This window comes from Zootoca vivipara, chromosome 13 (assembly GCF_965207765.1).
Source record: "Zootoca vivipara chromosome 13, rZooViv2.hap1.1, whole genome shotgun sequence".
NCBI classification, from domain to species: domain Eukaryota; kingdom Metazoa; phylum Chordata; class Lepidosauria; order Squamata; family Lacertidae; genus Zootoca; species Zootoca vivipara.
In genome coordinates, this window is record NC_142596.1 from 48,323,528 (window position 1) to 48,350,265 (window position 26,738).

The following is a 26,738-nucleotide window of genomic DNA, read 5'->3' on the forward strand; positions in this document are numbered from 1 at the left end:
TCATCACAGAAATGGTGGAGGCCATGGCGATATTGCGACCCCCCGAGCCAAGAAGAGAAGTACTGTATCTATGCAACCTTTAGAAGACATCTGAAGGAAGCCCCGGATAGGGAAGTTTTTTTAAAAAAAAGTTTCATGTTTTATTGTGTTTTTTATATATGTTGGAAGCCTCCCAGAGTGGCTGGGGCAACCTAGTCAGATGGGTGGTGTATAAATAATAAAATAACAGTAACAACAACAACGGAATAGGACGTCCCTATTTTCATCGGAGAAAGGTTGGAGGGTACATGTTAAGCCAGAGGAGACATTTCTGGGTGGGTTGGCAGGCACAGCCCCCTGTTTTCACAGAAGTCCCAGAAGCGGCTTGCAATTGTGGCATCAGGCCCAGAGCTGTAACGATCATGGGTGACTTTCCCTCCGCTTCCCAACGCAAGTGGGAATGCTGTGATTCTGTTAGGAAACAGGGCGGGCAACTGTTGTGCCCCATATCGGCCGCTGCTCGTCTCATCACCGTCGCCATGACACCCAAACACCAAGGCTGTTTCCTTCCACTCTCTGAGAACATGTTCTGTATGACTTCAATAGAGGGATGGATCCAGTTTCCCAGGCTCAGTGTCCTCAAAATAATGTTTCAAACCCTCAAGAGGTGTAATCCTTCTCTCTGCAGGATGTTGCAAACAGAACTGATTTGCTGTTTTATTCCTCCCGCTATGACCTTCCTTTTGCAAGTAAACAGTCACAGCATGTAAGAGGGATGGCACTTTTTAAAATAGCCACAGGTTATTTATTATTATTATTTACTTGTTTGTTTGTTTGTTTGTTACCCGCCCCTTCACCATAAGGTCTCAGGTTGGGTTACAACATTAAAACACAATATTAAAAACAGTTTGAAACAACTTCCAATCATAAAAATAAAAAGAAGGTAGGTGCAAAAAATATACACCCCAAATGCCAAAAGCCAGGGTAAAGATTTCGCCAAAAGCTGTGCAGTAAAGGTGCCAGGCCCACCTCTGTAGGGAGGGAGTTTCACAGCTTAGGGGCCACCACAGAGAAGGCCCTGTCCCCAAGTCTCTGAGGGTGGAGGAACTACCAAGAGGGCCCATGTTAGTCTCAGCACGTGAGATGGTCCGTAGGGAAGGAGGCGGTCTTTTGGATATTTGGGGCAGGAATCATTTATGGCTTTAAACGCTAATGTGAGCCTAGAAATGAACCAGTGCAGTTGTTTTAAAATGGGTTATATGAGATTTAAATGGAACCCCAGTCAGTATTCTACTATTGGCACATTTGCAAAGCTAAGCAGTGTCCGGTATGGTTTCAAATTGGATGGAGAACTGCGTGTTGAGATTCCTGCATTGCAGGGGGTTGGACTGGATGACCTTTTGGGTACCTTCCAACTCTCCAATTTCTATGATTCTATGATCTTATGAATTGCTTCTCCACAAACCAACTGAGGCGATGTGCAGTGAAAAGAAAGAACTAAGAGCAACTGGGAGACAAAAGATAAAGGACCAATTGGAGAAAATATGGAAAGCCTTAATTGATTATACAATTGTAAAAGGATAATGTTTGCTTCCTGCCCTTGATGTAATCTTGACTAAATGACTTTTGACTTATCTTTTTACCTTGAAGCCCTGTAGAGAATAATTTTATAAATAAACCCCATAAGGAAAATATAAAAGGCGAGAGAAAGTATTAAAATTATCACTATATATAGTGCTGAGCTGCCTTAAGCCTGTTATGTCAATAATTCACCCCTTGCAAAGAAAAGGCATCTCTTAGGAAACAGGATGAAGCAACATTTTGAAAGAGCCAGAAATCCAATGCAATAGAAAACCCGTTTAAAATTAAACCCTGCCTGTGCCCACCTGCTGTGTTTTTTTCCACCCTTCATTTCAAAAGCCTTCCTGAATAAAACATGTTTTCAACCAGGGATGGGCCAAATGCAGCTCTCTGGCCCTCGGGACACGCCTTGATTGTTTCCGCCCAATGGAATGTGCCCTTAATCCCTCTTATTTCCTAGAGGGAAGAAGTTCCACAGTGCAGGTGCCACAACTATGAAGGCTCTGCTTCATGTGCTTACGGATGTAACTTCAGCAAAGGAGGGCCCATTCCCCAACCTGAGGGAACAGGAAATGTGGAGCTCCAGAAAGATTTTGGTCTGCCAGTTACCTTAACTCTGCAAGGTGGCCTCTGTGGGGAAATAATTGGACCTGGTGAAAGGCAACTTCCTATGATCAATGGACTGGGAGACCCCCGTATCCCTGCGTCCACTGGATCTGGAAGCTGGAGGAGGAGGAGGAATAGTTTTCAAGAAGAGGTCTGAATCAGGCTGCCTCCCACCCAGCGCAGCTCAACCTCCCCTAATGCAGAAGGCAAAAGGAACAGTCTGAGGCCTTTCAGTATCAACACTGACCCTAATGACCCCAAGCCAGGGTGACCCCCCTCCTTTCCATTTCCTGAAACTCCACTTCAGATGTGAGACTCTGCTTGCTGTTAAAGCCACTGTTGAGCTTTGGGCTGTTATCAGAACAACGCCTGTCTTCAACGGGAGCTGTCCAAGGTCCTGTAAGGCCTGTACCAACCGCCTGAAACAACCAGCCACTTCTTGTTTCCTGTGTCGCCCAGCCTGGCTGAAATAGGGCAGCCTTAAAGCAGAAGGGGAACCTGGTGGAGAACTGAGTCTTCGCCCCCTTCCCACTGGCCCATCTTAGCCCTCCCAGGAGGAGGAGAGTGAGTCCATTTGCGCTCATTTCCCTGTTTGCAGCGAATATTTTCCCTTGAAGAAGAAAAAAACTGTGTTTACTGAGGAGGGCTGGAAATGAGATTGCAAAAAGGGGAGAGAAGCATGATCAAGGACTAATCACTCGTATTTATGATGGTGCTCTCTGAAAATAGTTGCTTCTAGAATAGCAGGAGAAGCCAACCCAGCTTTTCCTCCACTTGGCCCCTTGACGCCCCATTGATCGTTTTCTTCCTGCGTGCCAGCTGAGCAAGGCCAGCCGCTGGTTGGGGCCCCTGAAGCAAATAAATGTTTTGAAGTAAGAACCCAACAGACTTTCACTGCTCTCACCTCACTGCCTGCCCGGAGCATCACTCAGTGGCTCAGAGACGGGATGGGATGTCTCTTGCTCAATGCAAGGGGCAGGGCAGGTTGATTACTGACTGATCGTATCAGTTGTTGGCTGCTGCAGGGAAGCCAGAAACTTCTCAATCTGCCGCGTGAGTTAATAATAATAATAATAAACAACTTTATTTGCATTAGCCAAAGGCCATAGCAACAATAAAAGGGTACACTGTGTACAATAAAAGATTTGTTAAAAGCACAACTTAAAATCCCGAATTATCAATCAGTCGGTGGCCCTTATTCTAATTGCCCCAGCAATGAAGCTAGGAACCTTAGCTGTTGTCTGGTCATTTAGGTCTGATAGAAGGAAATGCATGGTTGAGCGCCCTGGGATGGTTAGATGGTTAGAAGGAGTGGAGTAATGATCTCGTTCCTCAAGTCTTTCTAAAGGGAACAGGACAGGAGGGCATGTGCCACTGATTCTATACTACCATCTCCACAGGGGCAAAGTCGTTTCTCAAATAAGATCTTTTGGAATCGACCCTCGAGAACTGCAGGTGGCAGAACATCCAGTCTTCTGCCGCGTGAGTTGAGCCTGTGTGTCCGTGAAATGCCACCTCCTTTTCTCGAGGTCCCCTTTGCAGCCCCAAGAAAGCATTTTGGTTTATTTCAGAGGGAGGGAGGGAATTTAGAGGGTGGTGGGTTCAAAGCTCACCGGGAATCTTTCTGGCTCCTTGGAGTTGCTAGTCGCTGTTTTGCTGCCATCAGACTGATGTTCCGGAACAATGTCATGCCAAAATCCTGCTGGGCCATTCTCAGACTAGAGTCAGGGGAGATGTAGATGAGTTTAGCTTCCTCTGCCCTCAAGATTCACTTCTTGACCCTCCAGATCTGGATGTATTTTTACCCCCTTTTTTTGCATATGAGCCTGTTCCCAAATTTGGGTCAAACTATGGCGTCTGCAAAAGATTCGGTCCAACACTAGCAGTCCTTTTCTTCTTGGTCCACATAGAACGTAGGTAGCAACCAGAACATTGACCTACCTAGCTGAGAATGGTCTGCACCAGCAACATTCCAGAGGGTTTCTCTCCCAAACCTCCCTGGAGATGCCAGGGAATGAACGTGGGACCTTCTGCATGCAAAGCAGTTGTTCTGCCGCTGAGCTACAGCTCTTGCGGTTGTCAGAGGGAAGCTGCTCCCAGATAGCGCCAAACATTGAAGTCCACCTGACCTGGTTTAACAGACCAGCAGAAACCAGATATTGTATGGGGTTGATTGGCCGCTGCCTGTTGTGACACTAACCCCTGGAGCACTTTCGCAGCTCTTTTTATGTTGACTTTCTTGTTGTTTTTAAAGCGGCAAGTGGAAGTTCAAATAAATATACATGACCCACCAGATTTTAATCCCAATTTACACACGAGCTCAGTTTGCCTTACTTGAGTTACCCAAGTCTGGTTGCTGTCGAAACATTATCAAATATTTCTTTATTCTAGTTAGGACAATGGTTTGCTGTGTCCTTTCTTCTACGATGGTGCCTGCCGTCACAGATATACGCACCATCTGTTTTTTTTAAAATGTTTCCCTTCTGAGATGCAGCTGCCTTGCGTCGTGGTCTCGTATGATATGGGTTTCTGCTCTTCGGTATATCAAATCAAAACTCGTGTTGGCCAATTGTTTGCCTGGCTGTTTCCAGATCTGTGACTTAACCTTATCATCAGACTCCAGCATCTAAATGTCCTTCCTTTTCCCACATTGTCAGTGTGTCTCGCTCTCCTTGCAGCAGCAGCAAAATTGTCAATCACCAAGCGCTACCTAGATACTTCTTTTGGTCATTCTCATTCATTTGTCCTCTCCGCTGTGACCCATTTCTGAAGTGGCTAACTCAGCTCGATCTGGGGAGAGGGGAGAGGAACTTGATCAGGGCTTTCATCAGAACAAAACAATCCTCTAAGTGGGCTTAGATACAAGCTCTGTCCTCTACAGGCCCCTAATTGATCAAAGGAAGACACACGTCACGTCGAGACAAATCCGTCGCTGGCCAATGAGGAAACGCTTTCTCCAAAACCCCGGCAGAGAAGCGGCCGGCTTTCATAGGATGCTAACTTAACATCAAGTCAGGCTACGTGCCCATTGAGCCAGGGGTTGCCAGCTGTTTTTAGAATTGGATTTCTGGAGCTAGTGCTGTGGGTGACACCTCCCCTGTCACTTCGCCCGCCCGGCCCCTGCCCCCCCCAGCATCAGACACGCTGTCCACAGAGAGAGATTTAAAGCTCCTCCTCTTCTTCTTCTTCTTCTTCAAAATAATTTTAATTGATTTTACAAGTGCAAAGTTATAACCATATTTAGAGATTTCTCCGAATCTCGATATTTCCCACCATCCCCTCCATGGGTCCTATTGTCCACCTTTTCAACTGCATAGTATTTCATAATCCATATTATAAATCTCCCTGTCTCATCCATGCTATTTGCTACATTACAAGTGTTATTAAAATCCTGCTAATGTTTCCATCTGATTACAGTGGTCTCTCTCCTAAACAAATCCCACCACCACCACCCATTCTTTATTAAAGTTTTTGTCTTCTTGTTTCCTGAGCTTCCCGGTCAGTTTTGCCATTTTGGCTTATTCTGGGCATAGGCAAACTCGGCCCTCCAGATTTTTTGGGTACTACAACTCCTATCATCCCTGGCAACTGGTCCTGTTAGTTAGGGATGATGGGAGTTGTAGTCCCAAAACATATGGAGAGCCGAGTTTGCCTATGCCTGGCATATTCCAACCGCCTGACTTGCCATTCCTCTCTGATCACTGTGATACCACTTTAAACCAGTTAAGAAAGGTAAAAGGTATGGGACGCAGAAGGTTAGAAGGCTCAGGGGCTCAGGTGGTGGGGAAATGATGAGTGGTCAGAGGGAGAAAGTGAGAGGGAGGGGTCAGAAGCTGAAGAGGTCACCGGGCTTAGTGAGCAGGAGGAGTCTGTGGCAGAGAAGTCCAGTATCGGAGGAAGAAGCTGAAGCAGGAAAGGAGGGAGGCCAAGAGGCAGAGATGAGTCTGGATGGTGAAGAAGTCAGGGTGTCTCCCCATCCTGCTGCAACAAGATTCCCTCTCCAACTTGTCTCCCAGAACCAGAAGAGGCATGAAACAGGTGGAGGAGAGATTGGCAAAGTGCAGACACAGTCTCTGATTGGTAAAAGCCCTGGAGAGGAGGGGACTATGGGGAGACAGCTATGGGGAGGCATCGGCCCAGTAGACCTGAAGGAGCATCTCCACCTCCATTGTTCTGCCCGGACACTGAGGTCCAGCCCTGAGGGCCTTCTGGTGGTTCCCTCACTGCGAGAAACGAAGTTACAGGGAACCAGGCAGAGGGCCTTCTCGGTAGTGGCGCCCGCCCTGTGGAATGCCCTCCCATCAGATGTCAAGGAAATAAACAACTATCTGACTTTTAGAAGACAACTGAAAGACGTTTTTAATGTCTGATGTTTTACTGTATTTTTAATATTTTGTTGGAAGCCACCCAGAGTAGCTGGGGAAACCCAGCCAGATGGGTGGGGTATAAATTATTATTATTATTATCATCATCATCATCATCATCATTATTTCAGCCTCAGCAACTGATCTGTGAGGCAAGACCTACTGGGGATGAACTGCTGTGCTCCTTAGGCCTGACACTCAACCCAGTCTGAGGGGGCCATGCGTTTGCTAATAAAGAGTTAACTCCAACTTGCACAGTGTGATTTACTGCCTGCTCATGCCTGATGGAGAACCACAAATGAACGGCACCTTAAGTCGTCGTCCCCCATAAGTGTCCCTAGGGTGGATTACAACATGATAAAGGTTACAAAGTTAAAATAAATTAAAAGCATTCGGATTCAGAAGAACAGGGCGGATCGTAAAACACACTTTAATTATTACATGTCATTTTAATGATTTTTTGGTACTATTTTTATGCTGTTGTATTGTACGTATAGTTACACACCTCCTTATTATATTCTAAGAGTTGGTGGTATTTACGTAAATACTTTTATAAATAAATATGGGGGCAGATCTAACTTGAGTCTTCTTTTCGGATCTAGGCAGCAAATTCACGTCGGCAGTTTTGAGTCGCTCTTTTACCTCCTTCCTTCCTTTCAACCTCCTTGGCCTACATTTCTGAGCTGGGGGTCGGGAGTCGTTCCTCATCCGATTCTGCTGACTCCTTTCCGTGGGCTTATATAACCACTTTAAGCACCCTCCCTAATCTCAGGAGTTAGCCTCATCTTTCCATCTCCCAAAAAGCAAATTCACATTGTTTAACTTAGCAAGAGGGAAGGGACCCAATTAGGTCAAGAGGCAGTTTTCGCCAAGGAGAGATTGGCCGTTTTTATTTTTTCCCCCAACGGCCTTATTAGGTGGACGGAGTGGGGAGGTGGGGGAGAGTTTGCCACCCGATTGCAGAGCTGAAACTTTGGGCGTCCTCCTTCGGAGGGCGAGCGCAACAGCTTCCCAGCCCACTGACTCAACTGCATCTTACATAAGGCCGTTCTAGAATATTGGCAGTCAGAAACCACTTACCTCTTTCTCACCTCTTTGTCTTCTTCCGCCTTTTCAAAACTCAGGCATGCAAGCCCAGCTGGTCTCATCCTGACGGCCGTGGTGGCGCTGTGCTACACAATTGCTTTGCGGTACGAAGGGTGAGTCTCTTTGGCGCTTGCTGAACGAAATAACCAGAAGCAATTTCATTTCAGAGAATTGTGTAGAGGGAAGAGACTCTCTCTCCCCGGCCCCTCCGCCAGTTAACTTACCCTCTGTGTGTGTGTGATTTATCCCCTTTGCAATATGAAACCGCTTTGCACTGAGTCAGACGAAGGATCCCACAAGCTCGAAATGTATTGACCAATTTACTTACAGCATCCATTCCCCACCTTTTCCTCCAAGGAGATCGAGGGAGCATAGGTAGCTCTCCTCCACCTTGTTTCATCCCAGTGAGGTAGGCTAGGCTGAGAGGCAGTCACTTGCCCAAGGTCGCATAGCAAGTTTCATGGCCGAGCTGGAATTTGAACCTAGTCTGACACTCTTAAACCAGTGTTTCTCAGGCTTGGGTCTCCTCCAGCTGTGGTTGGAATACAATTCCCATCATCCCTGACCGCTGGTCCAGCTAGCTAGGGATGATTGGGGTTGCAGTCCAACAACAGCTGAAGACCCAAGTTGGAGAAACACTGCTCTAACCACAGATTAGACAACTGGGCCAAAGCAAGCAAGATGAATTTTAACAAGGAGAAATGTAAAGTACTACACTTGGGCAAAAAAAAATGAAAGGCACAAATACAGGATGGGGGACACCTGGCTTGAGAGCAGTACATGTGAAAAGGATCTAGGAGTCTTGGTAGACCACAAACTTGACATGAGTCAGCAATGTGATGCAGCAGCTAAAAAAGCCAATGCAATTCTGGGCTGCATCAATAGGATAGCATCTAGATCTAGGGAAGTAATAGTACCACTGTATTCTGCTCTGGTCAGACCTCTCCTGGAGTACTGTGTCCAGTTCTGGGCACCACAGTTCAAGAAGGATACTGACAAGCTGGAACGTGTCCAGAAGAGGGCAACCAAAATGGTCAAAGGCCTGGAAACGATGCCTTATGAGGAACGGCTTAGGGAGCTGGGCATGTTTAGCCTGGAGAAGAGAAGGTTAAGGGGTGATATGATAGCCATGTTCAAATACAGTGGTACCTCGGTTTATGAACACAATTGGTTCCGGAAGTCTGTTCATAAACTGAAGCGTTCATAAACTGAAGCAAACTTTCCCATTGAAAGTAATGGAAAGTGGATTAATCCGTTCTAGACGGGTCTGTGGAGTACTCAACCTGAAGCGTACTTAACCCGAAGCATGGGTGTAATTGGTTCCGGAAGTCTGTTCATAAACTGAAGCGATCTTTCCCATTGAACGTAATGGAAAGTGAATTAATCCATTCCAGATGGGTCTGCGGCGTTCATAAACCGAAAATTCATAAACCGAGGTGTTCATAAACCGAGGTTCCACTGTCATATAGAGGAGGGAGAAAGGTTGTTTTCTGCTGCTCCAGAGAAGCGGACACGGAGCAATGGATTCAAACTATGTACAAGAAAGAAGATTCCACCTAAACATTAGGAAGAACTTCCTGACAGTAAGAGCTGTTCGGCAGTGGTATTTGCTGCCAAGGAGTGTGGTGGAGTCTCCTTCTTTGGAGGTCTTTAAGCAGAGGCTTGACAGGCATATGTCAAGAATGCTTTGATGCTGTTTCCTGCTTGGCAGGGGGTTGGACTGGATGGCCCTTGTGGTCTCTTCCAACTCTGTGATTCTATGATCTCCCATCAGCCCCAGCCAGAGTTGCCACTAGCAAAGGGTGATGGGGGTTGTAGTCCAGCAGCATTTGTAGAGATACCCCATACCTAAGTAAAACCAAAGGCTTCAAGGGAGAAGCAGCATTTGTGCTGGGGTTGGCCAGTGGGGTTCTGCCGGTGTCCTGAAAAGACCTTCCAGGCATTAGGGGCAGGAAGGGAGTCATTCAGATAACATTATTATTATTATTATTATTATTATTATTATTATTATTATTACCCCGCCCATCTGGCCAGGTCTCCCCAGCCACTCTGGGCAGCTCCCAACAGAATATTAAAAACATGATAAAACATCAAACATTAAAAACTTCCCTGAAGGGCTGCCTTCAGATGTCTTCTAAAAGTCAGATAGTTGTCGATTTCCTCGACAACTGACGGGAGGGCGTTCCACAGGGCGGGCGCCACTACCGAGAAGGCCCTCTGCCTGGTTCCCTGTAACCTCACTTCTCGCAGGGAGGGAACCTCGGAGCTGGACCTCCGTGTCCGGGGAGAACGATGGGGGTGGAGATGCTCCTTCAGGTATACAGGGCCAAGGCCATTTAAAGCTTTAAAGGTCAGCACCAACACTTTGAATTGTGCTCGGAAACGTACTGGGAGCCAATGTAGGTCTTTCAGGACCGGTGTTATATGGTCTCGGCGGCCGCTCCCAGTCACCTGTCTAGCTGCTGCATTCTGCCAGATAGTCAGACACGGGAGACCTGTGGCCTCCTGATGATTCTGAATCCCAGTTGCTGGAAGCTACAGGAGGGGAGAGTGCTGTTGTGCTCAAGTCTTGCGTGTAAATTTCCCACAGGCTTCCAGTTGGCCACTGTGAGATCAGGATGCTGAAATGGACATGCCATTGGCCCGATCCAGCTGGCTTTTCTTACAGCTTTTGCTCTGAACCAGCAAAGAACTTTTTGCCAATACCCGACCCGATTAAACGGCTGGCCTTCCAAACCGGCAGGAAACCTTTTGTACTCCTCCAGTTGCCATGCATGGTTTTCTCTCTCTCTCGAACCCACACACTCATTGAAAAAGCGTCTCCTGCTGCATTAATTATACGCTGGCAGCTCCCGATATATTTCCAGTTCATTCATTCAAATGTGATCTGCGAAAGGAAGGGGGAGGTCTAACTCTGCTTCCTTTCGGGCTCAAGGAGAAACCCCTAGGTGGTGACAAGAAGTGGAGTTTAATTGCCCGCTAGCAAAACGCCTTTTATTTAGATGTGAGGAGACAACATCCCCTGGCCTGGGGGAAGAGGGATGTGGTACCCTCTCCCGCAATGTTCTTGTCACCCCCATTCAATTTACTATGAAACCGTGGACTATGGAACTCACTGCCACAGGAGCCAGCGATGCCCACCAATTCAGATAGCTTTGAAAGAGGGCTGGACAATTTCACGAAAGCTACCAGTTGCTTACTGGTAGCCACAGGAGGGGAGAACGCCCTTGTGTTCGAATCCTACTTTCTGGTTTCCCATGATAGGCATCCAGTTGGCCAGTGTGAGAACAGGATGCCAGGCTAGGTAGGCCATTGGCTTGATCCAACAGGAACTCCTCTTACGTTCTTATTTAAGTTTAGAAACAGAAAGCTGCTTTGTACCCAGTCACTCCATTGTGCCATATAACTCAGTGTTGTCTGCACGGACTGGCAGCAGCTCTCCAGGGACTCAGGTCTTGCTCTGCCCTACCTGGCAGAGACCTGGGCCTGAACCCGGGACCTTATTTGTGCAAAGGAGGTGCTCTGCTATTGAACCGCATCCCTTCCACAGGAGCCAATAACATCAAATCCACTCCTCTACACTCAGCTCCAGCCTGGGTTCCATCTGTTGGTCATGCTAAGCTGTGACACACAGAACTGACCTACTTAACAGTAGTCAGAGACCAGGCTTGTTGGGGAAAGGGGCAAAGGTCGGGGGCAGAGGGCATGCTACGCATTTGCTCATTCTGCCACCCCAGCCTTTTAACTCCTTATTCGGCCTGCATGTATAGGCAAGGCTTTTTGCTTCTGTTTGGCATTAAAGGTAAAGGGACCCCTGACCATTAGGTCCAGTCATGACCGACTCTGGGGTTGCGCGTTCATCTCGCATTATTGGTACAGCTTCCCGGTCATGTGGCCAGCATGACAAAGCCGCTTCTGGCAAACCAGAGCAGCGCATGGAAACGCCGTTTACCTTCCCGCTGTAGCAGTACCTATTTATCTACTTGCATTTTGACGTGCTTTCGAACTGCTAGGTTGGCAGGAGCTGGGACCGAGCAACGGGAGCTCACCCCGTCACAGGGATTCGAACCGCCGACCTTCTGATCAGCAAGCCCTAGGTTCAGTGGTTTAACCACAGCGCCACCTGGGTCCCTAATTGTTTTGGCATTAGGGGCATATAAACACGGCTTCCCCTGGGAACTGTAGTTTACCTCTTACGAAGCTACAAGTCCCAGCACCCTCCCCCCTGGTTTCCATCTGCAATCTTAACAGAAAAAGGGGATACAAACTAAATACAATTAATAACAATAGTTCCTAGCACCCCTAAACTACAGTTCCCATGATTCTTTGGGGGAAGCCATGTGCGCTTTAAATGTGCGGGTTTGGCGCAGGAAGAGACGGGGGCAACGGGGTCACCTCATGTTAATCAGCTCCTTCTTCTTCTTGTCTCCCTGTCAAACTTGTATGCCACTTCCGATTCCCTCTGCCAGGCCTTTCACAGAAGAAATCTATCGCCAGAAAGCAGCCAGAAAGAGCAAATAGGTCACAGAATCCTGAGAAGAATGGCTTGGTTTGGAAGCTGGAAGCCAGAATGCCGCCGCCGCCACCACTAGCTAATGGGGGCAGGATAATTTGACGGGGTGTGAAAAGTACAGCTTTCCACGAACTCTTCAGAAGCCTCCTTTCGAGATGGAGTTGGGAGGGAGTGGTGATGGAAGGACTCCCCCTCCCCCCCCTCAATCCTTCACAAAGCCTCTCACCAACCCCAGGCGGGGAGGGGGCTTTTGACGAAGACCCTTGCCCCACCCCTGCCTTTCAGCAGCTTCCATTAACTGTGCCAAGTCTGAATGTGTTGATTATATACTTGAGAGCATCAAGAAAAGTGGAACAGGCAGGAGGCCTGGTTATTTTATGTAACCCCACACACACACCCCAAAAAATATGATTAATGCACATTCCTCTTTGGGGTGGGGGGACAGAAAAGCCATAATTGCACAGGCCCGTTGAACGCACATGAGAGCTTTGCCCCTGCAAGCATGTGGGAGATGGCGCTAACCGTTTGGAAAAGGAAGCGAGGTTTGGAGCTCGTTCCCTGTGCGGGAATGCCCAGTGCCGCAACTTCTCATGTCCATGCAACCGTTTCGAGGTTATTCTTCTGCTACCCCCCTTTCTCGTGGAGCTTTTCAGCCACAGCATCTCACTCGGAAGCTCGGCAGGTGCCGGAAGGTGTTTCTTCGTGGGGCGTCCCAGAGCTTGCAGCTGAACCGAGTGTCCAGCCACACCCAGATCAAACCCCTCTGGGGATGCCAAAGGGCCTGGGGGAGCCACAATATGACGATTTCCACAATTCAATTAACATGACATAAGAGTCACAAATTTTCTCTGAACACTTGCCCAGAATACAAAGCCGATTGCCCCTTGGTTTGGGAAAAGTTGAAATGTATTTCATGACATTTACCGCAGCTGAGGTCACATCGATGACGGCATGCTCAAACCGGTTTCCTGCAAAGGTGTATCCCTCCTCTCTGCCTGTCAAACACCACTGCCCATATTTTCAGGCCAGGCCGAAAAGATGATGGAGACCAAAAGGAAAGCCTTTTGGAGATCAAGGGATGGAAAAGCTACCAGGTGTCCTTAGCAATATGAGGAATTTGGTGCCTTTTTTTGTTGTGTGTACAGTTGGTGCTATAAATTCCTTTCCCTTCTTTTCTCTCCTTACTGGTGTTCATTTATGGTCCTACCACTTTCCACCAGCCTGCCATGAAAATACATGCCTCCACCACGCTCCCATTGTTTCCAAGATCTCCCAGACAATCCCCAGTATCGGCTTCTGGGGCTTATCCAAATAATTCATTCCATTGTTGCCCTAACCTACTGTGCCCCATACATTTTACCTTTCTGACCTAGCTCCAGTCATCCGAACTATACTCACTAAATACCAAAAGGAGACAGGAGCGCAGGAGGCTGCCTTATACAGAGTCAGGCCCGTGGTCCATCTTGCTCAGCACTGTTTGCACTGACTGGCAGCAGCTTTCTAGGGCTTCAGGAAAGAGTCTGTTCCAACACTACCAGGAGTTGCCAGGGATTGAACCTGGGACGTTCTGTCAGATGCTGTATGCAATGGCACAAAGGCCCTCTCGCTCTCACTGTGCCATGGCTCTGTTTCCCTTTCCCTCGGGTGAAATCACCAATGGAGAATGGGTTTTCCTTTTGGGTAAACAGGTTGCAAACAAACTTTATTATAACAGGTGTAAACAAGGAGTTTTGGTTCTTCTTCTTCCACAGACATATAACAAACAGTGTTGTTGCTTTTTATTAAAATGTATACTGTCTTATATGCCTGTTGTCTTTGTCCATGGAGTTTTCTTGGCAGGGATACTGGAGTGGCTTGCCAGTTCCTTCTCCAGGTGGATCACGTTTAGTCAAAACTCTCCACTATGACCTGTCCATCTTGGGTGGCCCTGCATGGCATTTGTTGTTGTTGTTTAGTCATTTAGTCATGTCCGACTCTTCGTGACCCCATGGACCAGAGCATGCCAGAGGCACTCCCGTCTTCCACTGCCTCCCGCAGTTTGGTCAGACTCATGTTGGTAGCTTCGAGAACACTGTCCAACCATCTCGTCCTCTGTCGTCCCCTTCTCCTAGTGCCCTCAATCTTTCCCAACATCAGGGTCTTTTCCAAGGATTCGTCTCTTCTCATGAGGTGGCCAAAGTATTGGAGCCTCAGCTTCAGGATCTGTCCTTCCAGTGAGCACTCAGGGCTGATTTCCTTAAGAATGGATAGATTTGATCTTCTTGCAGTCCATGGGACTCTGCATGGCATAGCTTGTAGCTTCTCTGAGTTATTCAAGCCCCTTCGCCACAACAAGGCATTGATCCATGAAGGGGTTCTCGAAGCTATGAACATGAGTCTGACCAAACTGCGGGAGGCAGTGCAAGACAGGAGTGCCTGGCATGCTCTGGTCCATGGGGTCACGAAGAGTCGGACACGACTAAACGACTAAACAACAATACTGTCTTAAATTATAGGCTGTATGCTGTTCAGGCTTACGGTTACTTCCTTTTACACGTCTTCCATAGATCAGGAACTGTTGCTAGTTAACTGTTTGCTGGCAAGGGGAAAAAACACTCAGTAACTCAACCTGCTCAGTAAACAAACTTTCCCGTCACACTGGACCCTGGAGCTCTGGCCCTTTTCCGTATTATATTAAGCAAGCTATAGCATGGAAGCCCATGTCAAATTTGGGCTTTATAGCTTGGTAGCGTTACCCTGTTCCCCCCCCCCCCGCTTTGTCCACAGCGGTTGGACCTCAAGGTGCTGATTGCTAAATACCCCCCGTTTGAAAAAAATAAAAGACAGAAGTCCAGGAACTGTGTGTGTGTTCCTTGTTCTGCCAGACGCATTGTATGCTATGTTCCCCATTGCTTTTTGATCACCCTTGTTCACGACTTCTTTAAAAGGACATTGTATTTAAATATTCCCCACACACACAGCCTCTCAACTTGCTTCTTGTCGGCGAGGGGGCACCAGTCTCCCTAACAACTGAGAAGGCAAAGATGCATTGCATTCTTCACACAGGGTATGTCCGGTTTCACCGGTTTGGCTTATAGTTTATGGGTCTAAATTAGCTCTCACTTGTCAAAGAGCAAATTGGGGGCTTTTCCAGAAGAAGGCAGATGGTATGGTCCTGCACCTCCCTGCTAAAATCGCTGCCCTGGTACGGTTCTGCTTTTTAGTGTGAGCTGTTGGTGTTTGCAACCCTCAAGAGTTTGGCCCCTACTCTGATATCTTTAGAAATGTCGCCGAGTAAATAATGCTTCTAGTCCTCAACCATATATCTGTCTGTTTCCTGCTCTGACACCCTTAACGATACTTAATGGTGTGAGGCAGAGCCCCAAAGCCCTCCCTCGCAACACCACAGTTACTGAATTTTATCTAGTTGGCTCGGGGGGGGGGCACATGTCAAAATTGCACAGATGCTGCGATTGAGCCCATTGCGTGCTTCCCGGTGGGGGCTCCTACACCCATTCAACCTTGTTGCTGCTCAGCCCCACTCAACCTCTGTCCCACCAGCAGATTTCACCATGCAGAGCCCTCCCCCCCCCAACTTTGTTTGACACTAATGTCAACAGCTATTCCTTTATACTCTTCCCTTGCATAATCCATAAATCTGCTAAGCCAGCGATGAAAGGAGGTGTTAAACAACAACAGATTCCAGGTCTGTCCTGTTCTTTGCAGTCACAAGCTCGGGTTTTGCTGGTTGTCTCTTCTTACAAAACGAGAAGTTTAGAATATTGGTTCTGCTTGCAACAAGTTTTGTTCTGCTTTTTTAGATTTAAAAACAACAACACAACACACCTGTTCCCAAGCTGCTACCTTTGGCTTCTTGGCAACGTTTGTTGCAGAAGATTAAACGCCTTTCGCTCCCCATTTCTAAAGAAACTGATCGCTCAGGAAATTTCTAAGAATCGGGGCAGATCTGTCTGGCAACGTCTCCGAACCCGCCACAAGGGTTGCAGTCCAGTTGAACCCTGGGAGAGGCACACCGTCTGTCAATCAGCTCATCACATTGACAGCAGGCCTTCTCCAAGGTGGTTGCAACCTCAAGCAGTTGTTCTCAGTGCAAGGCAATTTGCCACCCGAGGCAGAGGTGGCAACTTTTCCCAATTCCACTTACAGAGTCCAACCACACTGGCAAATTAATCTTCCTTCGACGTTGATGATGAGGTAGCAATCTCCACCACACCTGAGACAGCAGGACAGGCTGCGAGAGGCCATGTGGGAACAGACAGCAATGTATGGTAGGTGCTCAGAAGGAGTATAGGTTGGGACTGGAATTGCTGTCCCTGGGTATCCGCCGCCTGAGGCAGCTGCCTTGCGCTGCCTAATGGTGGGGCCGGCCTTGCTCAGGAATCCACATGCAATCTTGGAGGCATGAACGACAGGAGGAGGGTCAGCAATTGCTAGGTGGGTGAATCTGGCAATTTCAGGTTCTAACCAGTCTTAGGTTCAGTACTCCACGTTTTCCAAATAAAATTGGGTTGGTTTCAACTGAGCCCTGCTGAAAGTATTAATAGTATTTTATTTTATTTTATTAAATGGATTTGGTTTTTCAAATTACAGTTTTACAATCACATTTCCAACATAAAGGCAAGATTCCATAGAATCTCCTGGACTTCCCTCCTGCCCTTTATGGGTCCTATTGTTAATCATTTCCTCCTGCATCTTTTACAATAATACAATTTTTTTACCTCTCCATTGTGTCCAAAATTCACCATTAAACTACAAGTGTTATTCCAATCCTACTAACAGTGTTACATGTTTACAATGCTTTTTAAGATAAATTATAATTTTTGCCCATTCTTTATTAAAAATTTGCTGCACAAGCGCTTCTCCAAACCCTGGGATGTCTCCTTCCTGTCGGCAGCTGGGGGAGAGGAAGGAAGGAGGAGAAAGGGCTGCTTTCTCCTCCTTCGTACCTGTCCCCCTGCCACCGACAGGAAGGACTGGTCCCAGGGTTCGGAGAAGTGCTGCGCAAGCGCTTCTCCGAACCCCGGGATGTTCTAGCGCCTGTTTACTTAACGGGCTGAATTACACTAGTTATAATAATTATACCCCACCCATCTGGCAGGGTTTCCCCAGCCACTCTGGGTGGCTTCTAGCAAAATATTAAAATACAAGTTTCTAGACTTGAACCCTGGCTAAAGATTTCACCCAACCCATCCGAGCCTTCCTTCAGCCTAAAGCTCTCACGATTTCACGAATCTTCCATCTCTAGCTTTCCCTTCTCAATTTCAAGCTCCTAATACCAGTGGAGCCATTTCCTTGAGCTTTGCCACCAATCCTTTGGGGACTTCAGTGTGGATCATAACGACACTTATGAATGGAGCGTCGATGGAGATCTCTGCTCTGTTGCTATTTATTCAAGGGATAATTATTTTGGACCGCTGCCTCATGGGTCGAGATTAATTGGGGCCGTGGTGGCTGGAGCTGGTTCATACCTGTCTCTGTTAATCACAAGGCAGAATCGCCACTCAGCGGCGGAAGAGGCCTCCTCACCCATGCCCTGCTGCTCTGAGAAAATGAGGGTAAATAAAAGCATTTGTGGGGCAGCGGATAAGATATGATTATTATCTGGTTGCTTGGTAAATGCGCTCAGAGTGACAGGTGCACAGAGACTAAGCTTGCACCAAGAAGGAGCGTTTTTCAATCTGTTCTGAATTCTGCAGCATGGACAGGGAGGACCCACGACCAACTTCGTTTTGTTCCATGTGGATGAGGAAAAGCAACTTCAAATTATTAAAAGAAGAAGGAAGGGGGAGGGAAGATGGCATTTGAAAGGTTAAAAGGCGCCCCTGACCATCAGGTCCAGTCGTGTCCGACTCTGGGGTTGCGGTGCTCATCTCGCTCTATAGGCCGAGGGAGCCAGCGTTTGTCCGCAGACAGCTTCCGGGTCATGTGGCCAGCATGACAAAGCTGCTTCTGGCGAACCAGAGCAGCGCACGGAAACGCCGTTTACCTTCCCGCCGGAGCGGTCCCTATTTATCTACTTGCACTTTGATGTGCTTTCGAACTGCTAGGTGGGCAGGAGATGGGACCGAGCAACGGGAGCTCACCCCGTTGCAGGGATTCGAACCGCTGACCTTCTGATCAGCAAACCCTAGACTCTGTGGTTTAACCCACAGCGTCACCTGGGTCCCTTCGAAAGGTTAAGAGGGGAGAAATTCAATTCAGCTCACAGTTAAAGGATATAAATTTACATTATGCGAGAACTGAAAGGAAGACTTCCAAATTTGCACTTCTCAGGATTTTGCAGTGCGTTCTGCAGCCAATGCTCTCAATTTTCAGTGGCACCTTCTGTGATGCTAAAATTCGCCTCCCCCCCCCACCTCTCGCACTTCGTTCCACAATGTTGTTGTGTAGCCGCATCGGTCGCGCGACCCTAAAACCGCCGCTGCTCCCATCTGCATCAGGCCAAGTAATACGTGCAAAAACTGTATATACTCGGGTATCATCTGGCCACAGACTCCCTGCCCTGGTGTAAAATGCATGCAGATCCACCATTCGAACAGCCTCGAAGGTGCTCCCTCCCTTAGTTGGGCTCACAGCTTCCTGTGCCCGACACCTGCTGGAGTCACGTGCAGCAAAAGTGTTTTGGTTTTCTCCAGTCAGGTGAGCAATATGCCATCATTTCTCAGATAGTGACAGCCCCTTTGGTGACGGGGAGGCTATCGTGTGCCATCTTAAACAAACACACGAGGACCCACCTGCAGAGCTTTGTGGGATTAGAAGCAAAGGGGAAAGATGGCACAGCACACTCCTTGCAATAGTGTGGAAAGAGGTACATAAGGTGTCGGTGAAGAAGTGTGGAGTGCACTATCTTCAGAACGCTGGTCCATTGCAAAGCAGGTGCCTTTGGAAGCCTCAATGCTGGTGTTACAGTGGTGGTGGTGGTGATATTATTGTTGTTGTTGTTTAGTCGTGTCCAACTCTTCGTGACCCCATGGACCATAGCACGCCAGGCACTCCTGTCTTCCACTGCCTCCCGGAGTTTGGTCAAACTCATGTGCGTATGTGAGAGAGCCTGGGAGGGGGATGGATGTGAGGGACGAGGGATACAGGGAAGTCCCTCCCATCTTAAGTTCCAGCCCATCCCCAAGCGCGGGAGAGAGTAAGGAGAGCTCTGCCTCCAGCGGAGAGTCAGGAAGTGGTGTCCGAGGCTCAGGCAAGGTTGTGGAGCCCAGGCCGCAGGTGGGACAGGAAGTAGGACGCACAGGGGGGAGGCCAATTCCCCCAACTCCCGAATTGCGACGCAAACGTAGGGGGAAGAGGTTGGGTCTGCCAAAGCTGTGGTGCTGGAAGAAAACGCGCCAATCGCCATTCGGGAGTTCAGACACCTCACCTTAAGGATGCATTTTTACTGCTCTGCACACTGTAAATAATCAGCACTTAATAAAAACCTTAAAAGACCATGCTGGAGTCGTTACTCTAGAGTAGCCATACCAGGCCCTCTGACAGCGTAGCTTCGAGAACACTGTCCAAGCATCTCATCCTCTGTCGTCCCCTTCTCCTAGTGCCCTCAATCTTTCCCAACATCAGGGTCTTTTCCAGGGAGTCTTCTCTTCTCATGAGGTGGCCAAAGTATTGGAGCCTCAGCTTCAGGATCTGCCCTTCCAGTGAGCACTCAGGGCTGATTTCCTTCAGAATGGATAGGTTTGATCTTCTTGCAGTCCATGGGACTCTCAAGAGTCTCCTCCAGCACCATAATTCAAAAGCATCAATTCTTTGGCGATCAGCCTTCTTGATGGTCCAGCTCTCACTTCCATACATCACTACTGGGAAAACCATAGCTTTAACTATACGGACCTTTGTAGGCAAGGTGATGTCTCTGCTTTATTTATTTATTATTATTATTATTATTATTATTATTATTATTATTATTATTATTTATACCAACAGAATATTAAAAACATGATGAAACATCAAACATGAAAAACTTCCCTAAACAGGGCTGCCTTCAGATGTCCTCTAAAAGTTAGATAGTTGCTTATTTTCTTGACATATGATGGGAGGCAGTTCCACAGTGCAGGCGCCACCACCAAGAAGGCCCTCTGCCTGGTTCCCTGTAGCCTCACTTCTCGCAGTGAGGGAGTCCGGGCTGAAGGATGGGGGTAGAGACGCTCCTTCAGGTATACTGGGCCAAGGCATCCCCTGTTCCAAGATATATATCCATCAAGTCCAGCATCCTGTTCTCACAGTGGCCAAACAGATGCTGATATTGGGGTGTCCGTAAGCAGGACCAGATAAGATAAGATAAGATATCTTTATTGTCATTGTCCCCTTGCGGGCACAACGAAATTACTCAGACCAGGCAGAGACTAACAGCTCCCTCCCCTCCTGTCCTACATTGTACACTTTTAAAAAATAATGGGTTTATAAATTATTACAAGGTCCTCCTCTGAGGGTCTTCTGCTGGTTCCATCACTGAGAAAGTTGCAGGAACTAGGCAGAGGGCCTTCTTGGTAGTGGCTCCCTCCCTGTGGAATGCCCTCCCTTCAGATGTCAATGAGATAAAGAACTAAACAACTTTTGGATAACATCTGAAGGCAGTCCTGTAGCAGGAAGTTTTTAATGCTTGTTGTTTTACTGTGTTTTTATATATGCTGTAAGCCACCCAGAGTGGCTGAGGAAACCCAGTCAGATGGGTGGGGCATTATTATTACTGTATATTCCTGCCTATAAGACTACTTTTTAACCCAGGAAAATCTTCTCAAAAGTCGGGGGTCGTCTTATACGCCGGGTTGTATTTCTTATATGGCGAGTATATCCCAAACCCTATATTTTAACTGGAAAAGTTGGGGGTTGTCTTATACGCCCAGTCGTCTTATACGCTGGAATATACGGAATATACGGTAGTAGTAGTAGTAGTAATGTATTTTTTAATCCCACCTTTCAAACAAATTGAGAACCATGGCAGCTCGCAACTCTGTGTGTGTGTGATTAAAACAGTACAGTAGTACCTCAGTTGTCGAACGTAATCCATTCCGGAAGACTCTTCGACTTCCGAAACGTTCGACAACCGAAGGCGGTCGGCAAAGTCAATGGAGAAAAAAAAGGGGGTGGGGAACACAGTGGAAGCCGTTTGACTTCCGAGGTGCGTTCGAAAACAGAAGCAATTACTTCCAGGTTTTCGGCCTTTGGGTTCTGAAGCGTTCGGCTTCTGAGACGACCGAAAACTGAGGTGCCACTGTAGTTAAAATACAGCAAAACATATTTACACCAGCAATTAAAATCCACTCTGCCCTGTTGAGGCAGCCCAACAGTCAACATCACCTGCGCTTTAGTTCCCAAAGGCCTGCTGGCGGAAGAACGACAAGGAAGGAGCCTGTCTGGCCTCTCTTGGGAGGGAATCCCACCGTGCCTCTGATGTAGATGGGACCAAGAGAGAAAGTGCTCACCTGAGGATCATAGCACCTGGGCAGGTTCCTATAGAGAAGGTGCTCAGGCGAGGATCTGGGCCATCTGTCAGGTCGCCTTGGGCCCAAGCTTTAAGTCAATGAAAGAAGTGAGCTGAGAGCTTGGGGAGGAGGTCACCAAAACAACAATTTAAAAAGATGAAGCCTTGTTGATGTTACTGGAATATAGAATCATACAATCATAGAATCATAGAGTTGGAAGAGACCGCAAGGGCCATCCAGTCCAACCCCCTGCCAAGCAGGAAACACCATCAAAGCATTCTTGACATATGCCTGTCAAGCCTCTGCTTAAAGATCTCCAAAGAAGGAGACTCCACCACACTCCTTGGTAGCAAATTCCACTGCCGAACAGCTCTTACTGTCAGGAAGTTCTTCCTAATGTTTAGGTGGAATCTTCTTTCTTGTAGCTTGAATCCATTGCTCCGAGTCCGCTTCTCTGGAGCAGCAGAAAACAACCTTTTTCCCTCCTCTATATAACATCCTTTTATATATTTGAACATGACTATCATATCACTCCTTAACCTTCTCTTCTCCAGGCTAAACATACCCAGCTCCCTAAGCCGTTCCTCATAAGGCATCGTTTCCAGGCCTTTGACCATTTTAGTTGCCCTCTTCTGGACACGTTCCAGCTTGTCAGTATCCTTCTTGAACTGTGGTGCCCAGAACTGGACACAGTACTCCAGGTGAGGTCTGACCAGAGCAGAATACAGTGGTACTATTACTTCCCTTGATCTAGATGCTATACTCCTATTGATGTAGCCCAGAATTGCATTGGCTTTTTTAGCTGCTGCATCACACTGCTGACTCATGTCAAGTTTGTGGTCTACCAAGACTCCTAGATCCTTTTCACATGTACTGCTCTCAAGCCGGGTGTCACCCATCCTGTATTTGTGCCTTTCGATTTTTTTGCCCAAGTGTAGTACTTTACATTTCTCCTTGTTAAAATTCATCTTGTTTGCTTTGGCCCAGTTGGAATATGATGCTGAGATGAGCCGGCCAACAGCACACGGCACGTGATGGCTCTAAGGCCGTGGGCTGGTACCCAGCACTGTGGCTGAGGCTTCACATGGATCCAGATGGGTTTCTCTGGGCCTCTGCTTTTGTTCTGCGTTCCCCAGCGTCTTCCACCGGGGCCCGGCCTCTCCCTCCACTTGGTTACAAAGTGCTGCACTGGATGTTCCCAGCCGGGCCTCGGTTCGAATTATCGTCACCTAGTTAGCCAGCTGGGACGCCAGTCCTGCGGAACATTGTGTGTTTGAAGATTCCCCGCAGGAAGGGAGGGTAGGCGAAAGGCCAGGCGTTCATCTGCCTTTCTGGGGTGAGAAGCATTAGCATGTCCTGGCGCTGTACTCAGCGAGACAGCACCATTCTCACACCTCGGGCGGGCTTTAAAAGAGGCCGGGATTAGGAAGAAAATGTCAAGGGTAACCGGAGACAGCCCCCACCCCCCTGCACACATTGCCGCGAAATATAGGCCAGTTCAGGAGCAAAGACACCCCTACCGTTGAGGGCTGAGTGGAGAAGCCAGCAGCTGTTCCCCATCCTAAATCTTGGCACTGTTCCATGTATACTGCTCCGTGTACAGTACACTTGTTCCTGCCGGCCATGATCTGCCACACAGAAAATGTCTCCGTGCTAGGCCTTGTGCTGGCCTGAACAGGGGCGTCCCTACTGTTTGGCAGAGTGGGGTGGGTGCCTTAGATAGGGTCGCCGGATGGCACCGTCCCTGACTCCAGGGCTGGCCTGAAGTTTCTGGATTTGCCTGGATGCTCCCAGGAGGCATCCTATAATGGGGAAATTGCATGCAAAAAATAATGTGTTGTGCAGAATTCAATACAATTGTTGTTGTTTAGTCGTTTAGTCGTGTCCGACTCTTTGTGACCCCATGGACCAGAGCACGCCAAGCACTCCTGTCTTCCACTGCCTCCCGCAGTTTGGTCAAACTCATGTTCGTAGCTTCGAGAACACTGTCCAACCATCTCGTCCTCTGTCGTCCCCTTCTCCTTGTGCCCTCAATCTTTCCCAGCATGAGGGTCTTTTCCAGGGTTTCTTCTCTTCTCATGAGGTGGCCAAAGTATTGGAGCCTCAGCTTCACGATCTGTCCTTCCAGTGAGCACTCAGGGCTGATTCCCTTCAGAATTACAATCTGGAAAATGCCAAATTCCCCATGTCTGAATGCACTCCAATAATCTCACTTGGTAAAAGGCCAGCTTCATATATCTGTCAGTCAGCCTTTCATAGAGGAGGGGACTATTGATGGCTACTTGCCACAATGGCTATGCTTCGAGGCAGCAGTGCTTCTAAATACTAGTTGCTCAAAACCATAGAAGGGGAGAGTGCTCTTGTGCTTGAATCCTGCTGGTGAAATACCCACAGTGGTTGGTGATTGGAAGAACAGGATGCTGTTGGGCTATTGCAGGGGTGGCCAACTCCCAAGAGACGGCGATCTACTCACAGAGTTAAAAACTGGCAGTGATCTACCCCCTTTTGGGGGGGTTCAGGTCAAGGTTGTTGAACTTTTTCTATGAAGGAAAGCCCTGTTTTTGGGGGGTTCAGGTCAAAGTTGAGAAAGATGAGAAACATCTCTCCATCCATCCCTCACTGAGAGCTGACTGCCAGTTCAGCTGACTTCTTTATGCAAAGTGTCAACTTCTCCATTGCCTCAGATGGTGAAATATTTTGAACTGGTCCCAGGCTTGTCTGAAGCAGCAGCAGCAGCAACAACAACAACAACAACAACAACAACAATAGGCGGCTTCCAACAAAATATTTAAAATACATTAAAACATCAGTCATTAAAAACTTCCCTAAACAGGGTTGCCTTCTGGGCAACTGAGTAGGATTCGAACTCGGGTTTCTCCGCTCCATCCCAGCATTCCCAATCCACTGCTCCATATAGCTCTCTTTCCCATCTGTTAGGCTGGGGCAAGGGGCAATGTTTTCCCCACGTGCTTGTTTGTCGTGCCTGGGAGAAAGGGTCTGGCTTTTCTTCTGCTCTTCAGTCCTTATGTGTGTACTGCAGTGAACCAATGGCTGCAATGTTGCCATGGACTGGTTGGACGCAGAAGAACGGTGGAAGGAACCCGCTGGGGAACCCCCAGGGGAAGGAGGCTCGGAGCCTGGGGACTGGCGGTGGGACAACAATGAGCAGTCAAAGGGAGACGACTGGGAGGAGGAGCTATCAGAAGCTGAGGAGAGGACAGGGCTTTGTGAGCAGGGCGAGTCTGTGGCAGAGAGAAGTCCAGGATCAGAAGCAGAGGCTGGAGATGAGCAGGGCCAAGAAGCAAAAATGAGGCAGACTGCTGTAGAAGCCAGGGTCTCTTCCCCCTCCTGCTGCAACAAACTCCCCTCCTTTTTTAATATTTAATTTTTCAACAGTATTCTTACCCAATTAAAACATTTTCAATTTTTCATACATCTGGGATTACTGGTTTCCAATATTTCTCTTATTCTTCCTACTGCATCTAATTACATTTTTCAAATTTATTTCATATCCGTTGTTAACTTTAGCCTTATTAAAAGTGTTATAGCAATCCTGCTAACTTTTTAAAAAATATCTACAGTGGTCTTTCAGATACTCTATACATTTTCCCCCACTCTTTTACTGAATTTCTTATCATCTTGGTGCCTGATCTTCACAGTCAATTTTGCCATTTCGGCATAGTCCATCATCTTGGTCGTCCGTCCTTCCTTCGTTGGGACTTCCCCTGGTCTCCTAGAACCAGAAGAGGAATGAAGCGGGAGGAGCAAAGGCAGGCACACAGTCATCATCTCAGATCGTTTGAGAGAGATCCAGGAGGCAGTGGTGGCTACCAACCTTTAACAGAGGGTTGGCGAAATTCCTGGAGGAGAGGGAGATCGATTAATCAGGAGGGTGATGTGCTGAATCCGCTTTCAGAGGCAGCATACATCTGGGTACCAGTTGCTGGAGGTGCTGAACTGAAAAACAGCTATTGCACTCGTGCTGCTTATTGGCTTATTTTGTTATTTATTGAAACGACTACAGTGGTATTTAATCCGTCCTGGAAGTCCGTTCCAAAACCAAAGCGTTCCAAAAACAAGGCGTGCTTTCCCATAGAAAGTAATGCAAAATGGATCAATCCCTTCCAGACTTTTAAAAACAACCCCTAAAGCAGCAATTTAACATGAATTTTACTATCTAACCAGACCATTGATCCATAAAATGAAAGCAATAAACTATGTACTGTGGTCACACAGTCAGTTAGTAGCTGAACTGGGTCACACAGTCACAAAAACAAAAAGAGCCGCAAAAACACAAAACAAATAGCAAAAACAGACAGACCTCAGTGTAACACTCAAAACGGAAGTGTGGCACTCAAAACAGAGCATGTTTGGCTTCCAAAAAAAGTTTGCAAACCCGAACACTTAGTTCGCAGTGTTTGGGTTCCAAGTTGTTTGAGTACCAAGGCGTTTGAGAAACAAGGTACCACTGTATTTATGTATGCAACAACAACAGTGCAGCTACTACAGTGGAACCTCGGTTTATCAACACCTCAGTTTACGAATTTTCGGTTTACGAACGCCGCGGACCCATCTGGAATGGATTAATTCACTTTCCATTACTTTCAATGGGAAAGTTCACTTCAGTTTATGAACGCTTCAGTTTATGAACAGACTTCCGGAACCAATTACACCCATGCTTCGGGTTAAGTATGCTTCAGGTTGAGTACTCCGCGGACCCGTCTGGAACGGATTAATCCACTTTCCATTACTTTCAATGGGAAAGTTCGCTTCAGTTTATGAACACTTCAGTTTATGAACAGACTTCCGGAACCAATTGTGTTCATAAACCGAGGTACCACTGTACTGGCCCAGAGATGGAAAGAAGATAAAGTCCCGACCAGAGACGAATGATTGATGAAGATGATGGACTATGCCGAAATGGCGAGAATGACCGGGAGAAGCAGAAAGCAGGAAGAGAAGAACTTTAAGAAGGAACAGGAAAAATTTATAATGCATTTAAGAGAACACGGCAAACAACTCAAAACTTTGGCAGGATTTGAGTAACGCTTGTAATGTACTAAACAACTAAGGGGGGAAGTGGACTACTTAAAAAAACAGAGAAAATAAGTGAAGCAGTTGAAAAAAGATTGATAATGGTAACCATGTAAGGGCAAAGGGGAGTCAAAGGATTCAGGGAACCCT

General features: G+C 47.5%; 1 protein-coding gene across 7 annotated transcripts in view; it reads left to right on the top strand.

The window, feature by feature from the left end:
• The window catches only part of PEMT (phosphatidylethanolamine N-methyltransferase), a 147,890-nt gene that overhangs the window by 91,397 nt on the left and 29,755 nt on the right, over nt 1–26,738 (top strand). For 3 of the 7 annotated variants that reach the window (XM_035131231.3, XM_035131229.3, XM_088657458.1), the window contains 2 exons: nt 7,655–7,729; nt 12,086–13,930. The exons of 2 other annotated variants lie outside the window; for them this stretch is intronic. In XM_035131231.3, coding sequence (XP_034987122.3) covers nt 7,655–7,729; nt 12,086–12,137 — 127 coding nt within the window. In that variant the 3' untranslated portion in view covers nt 12,138–13,930. Of the gene's footprint in view, nt 1–9; nt 931–7,654; nt 7,730–12,085; nt 13,931–26,738 lie in introns of those variants that run through there. 2 more of the 7 variants (XM_035131230.3, XM_088657456.1) reach the window with 2 other exon arrangements.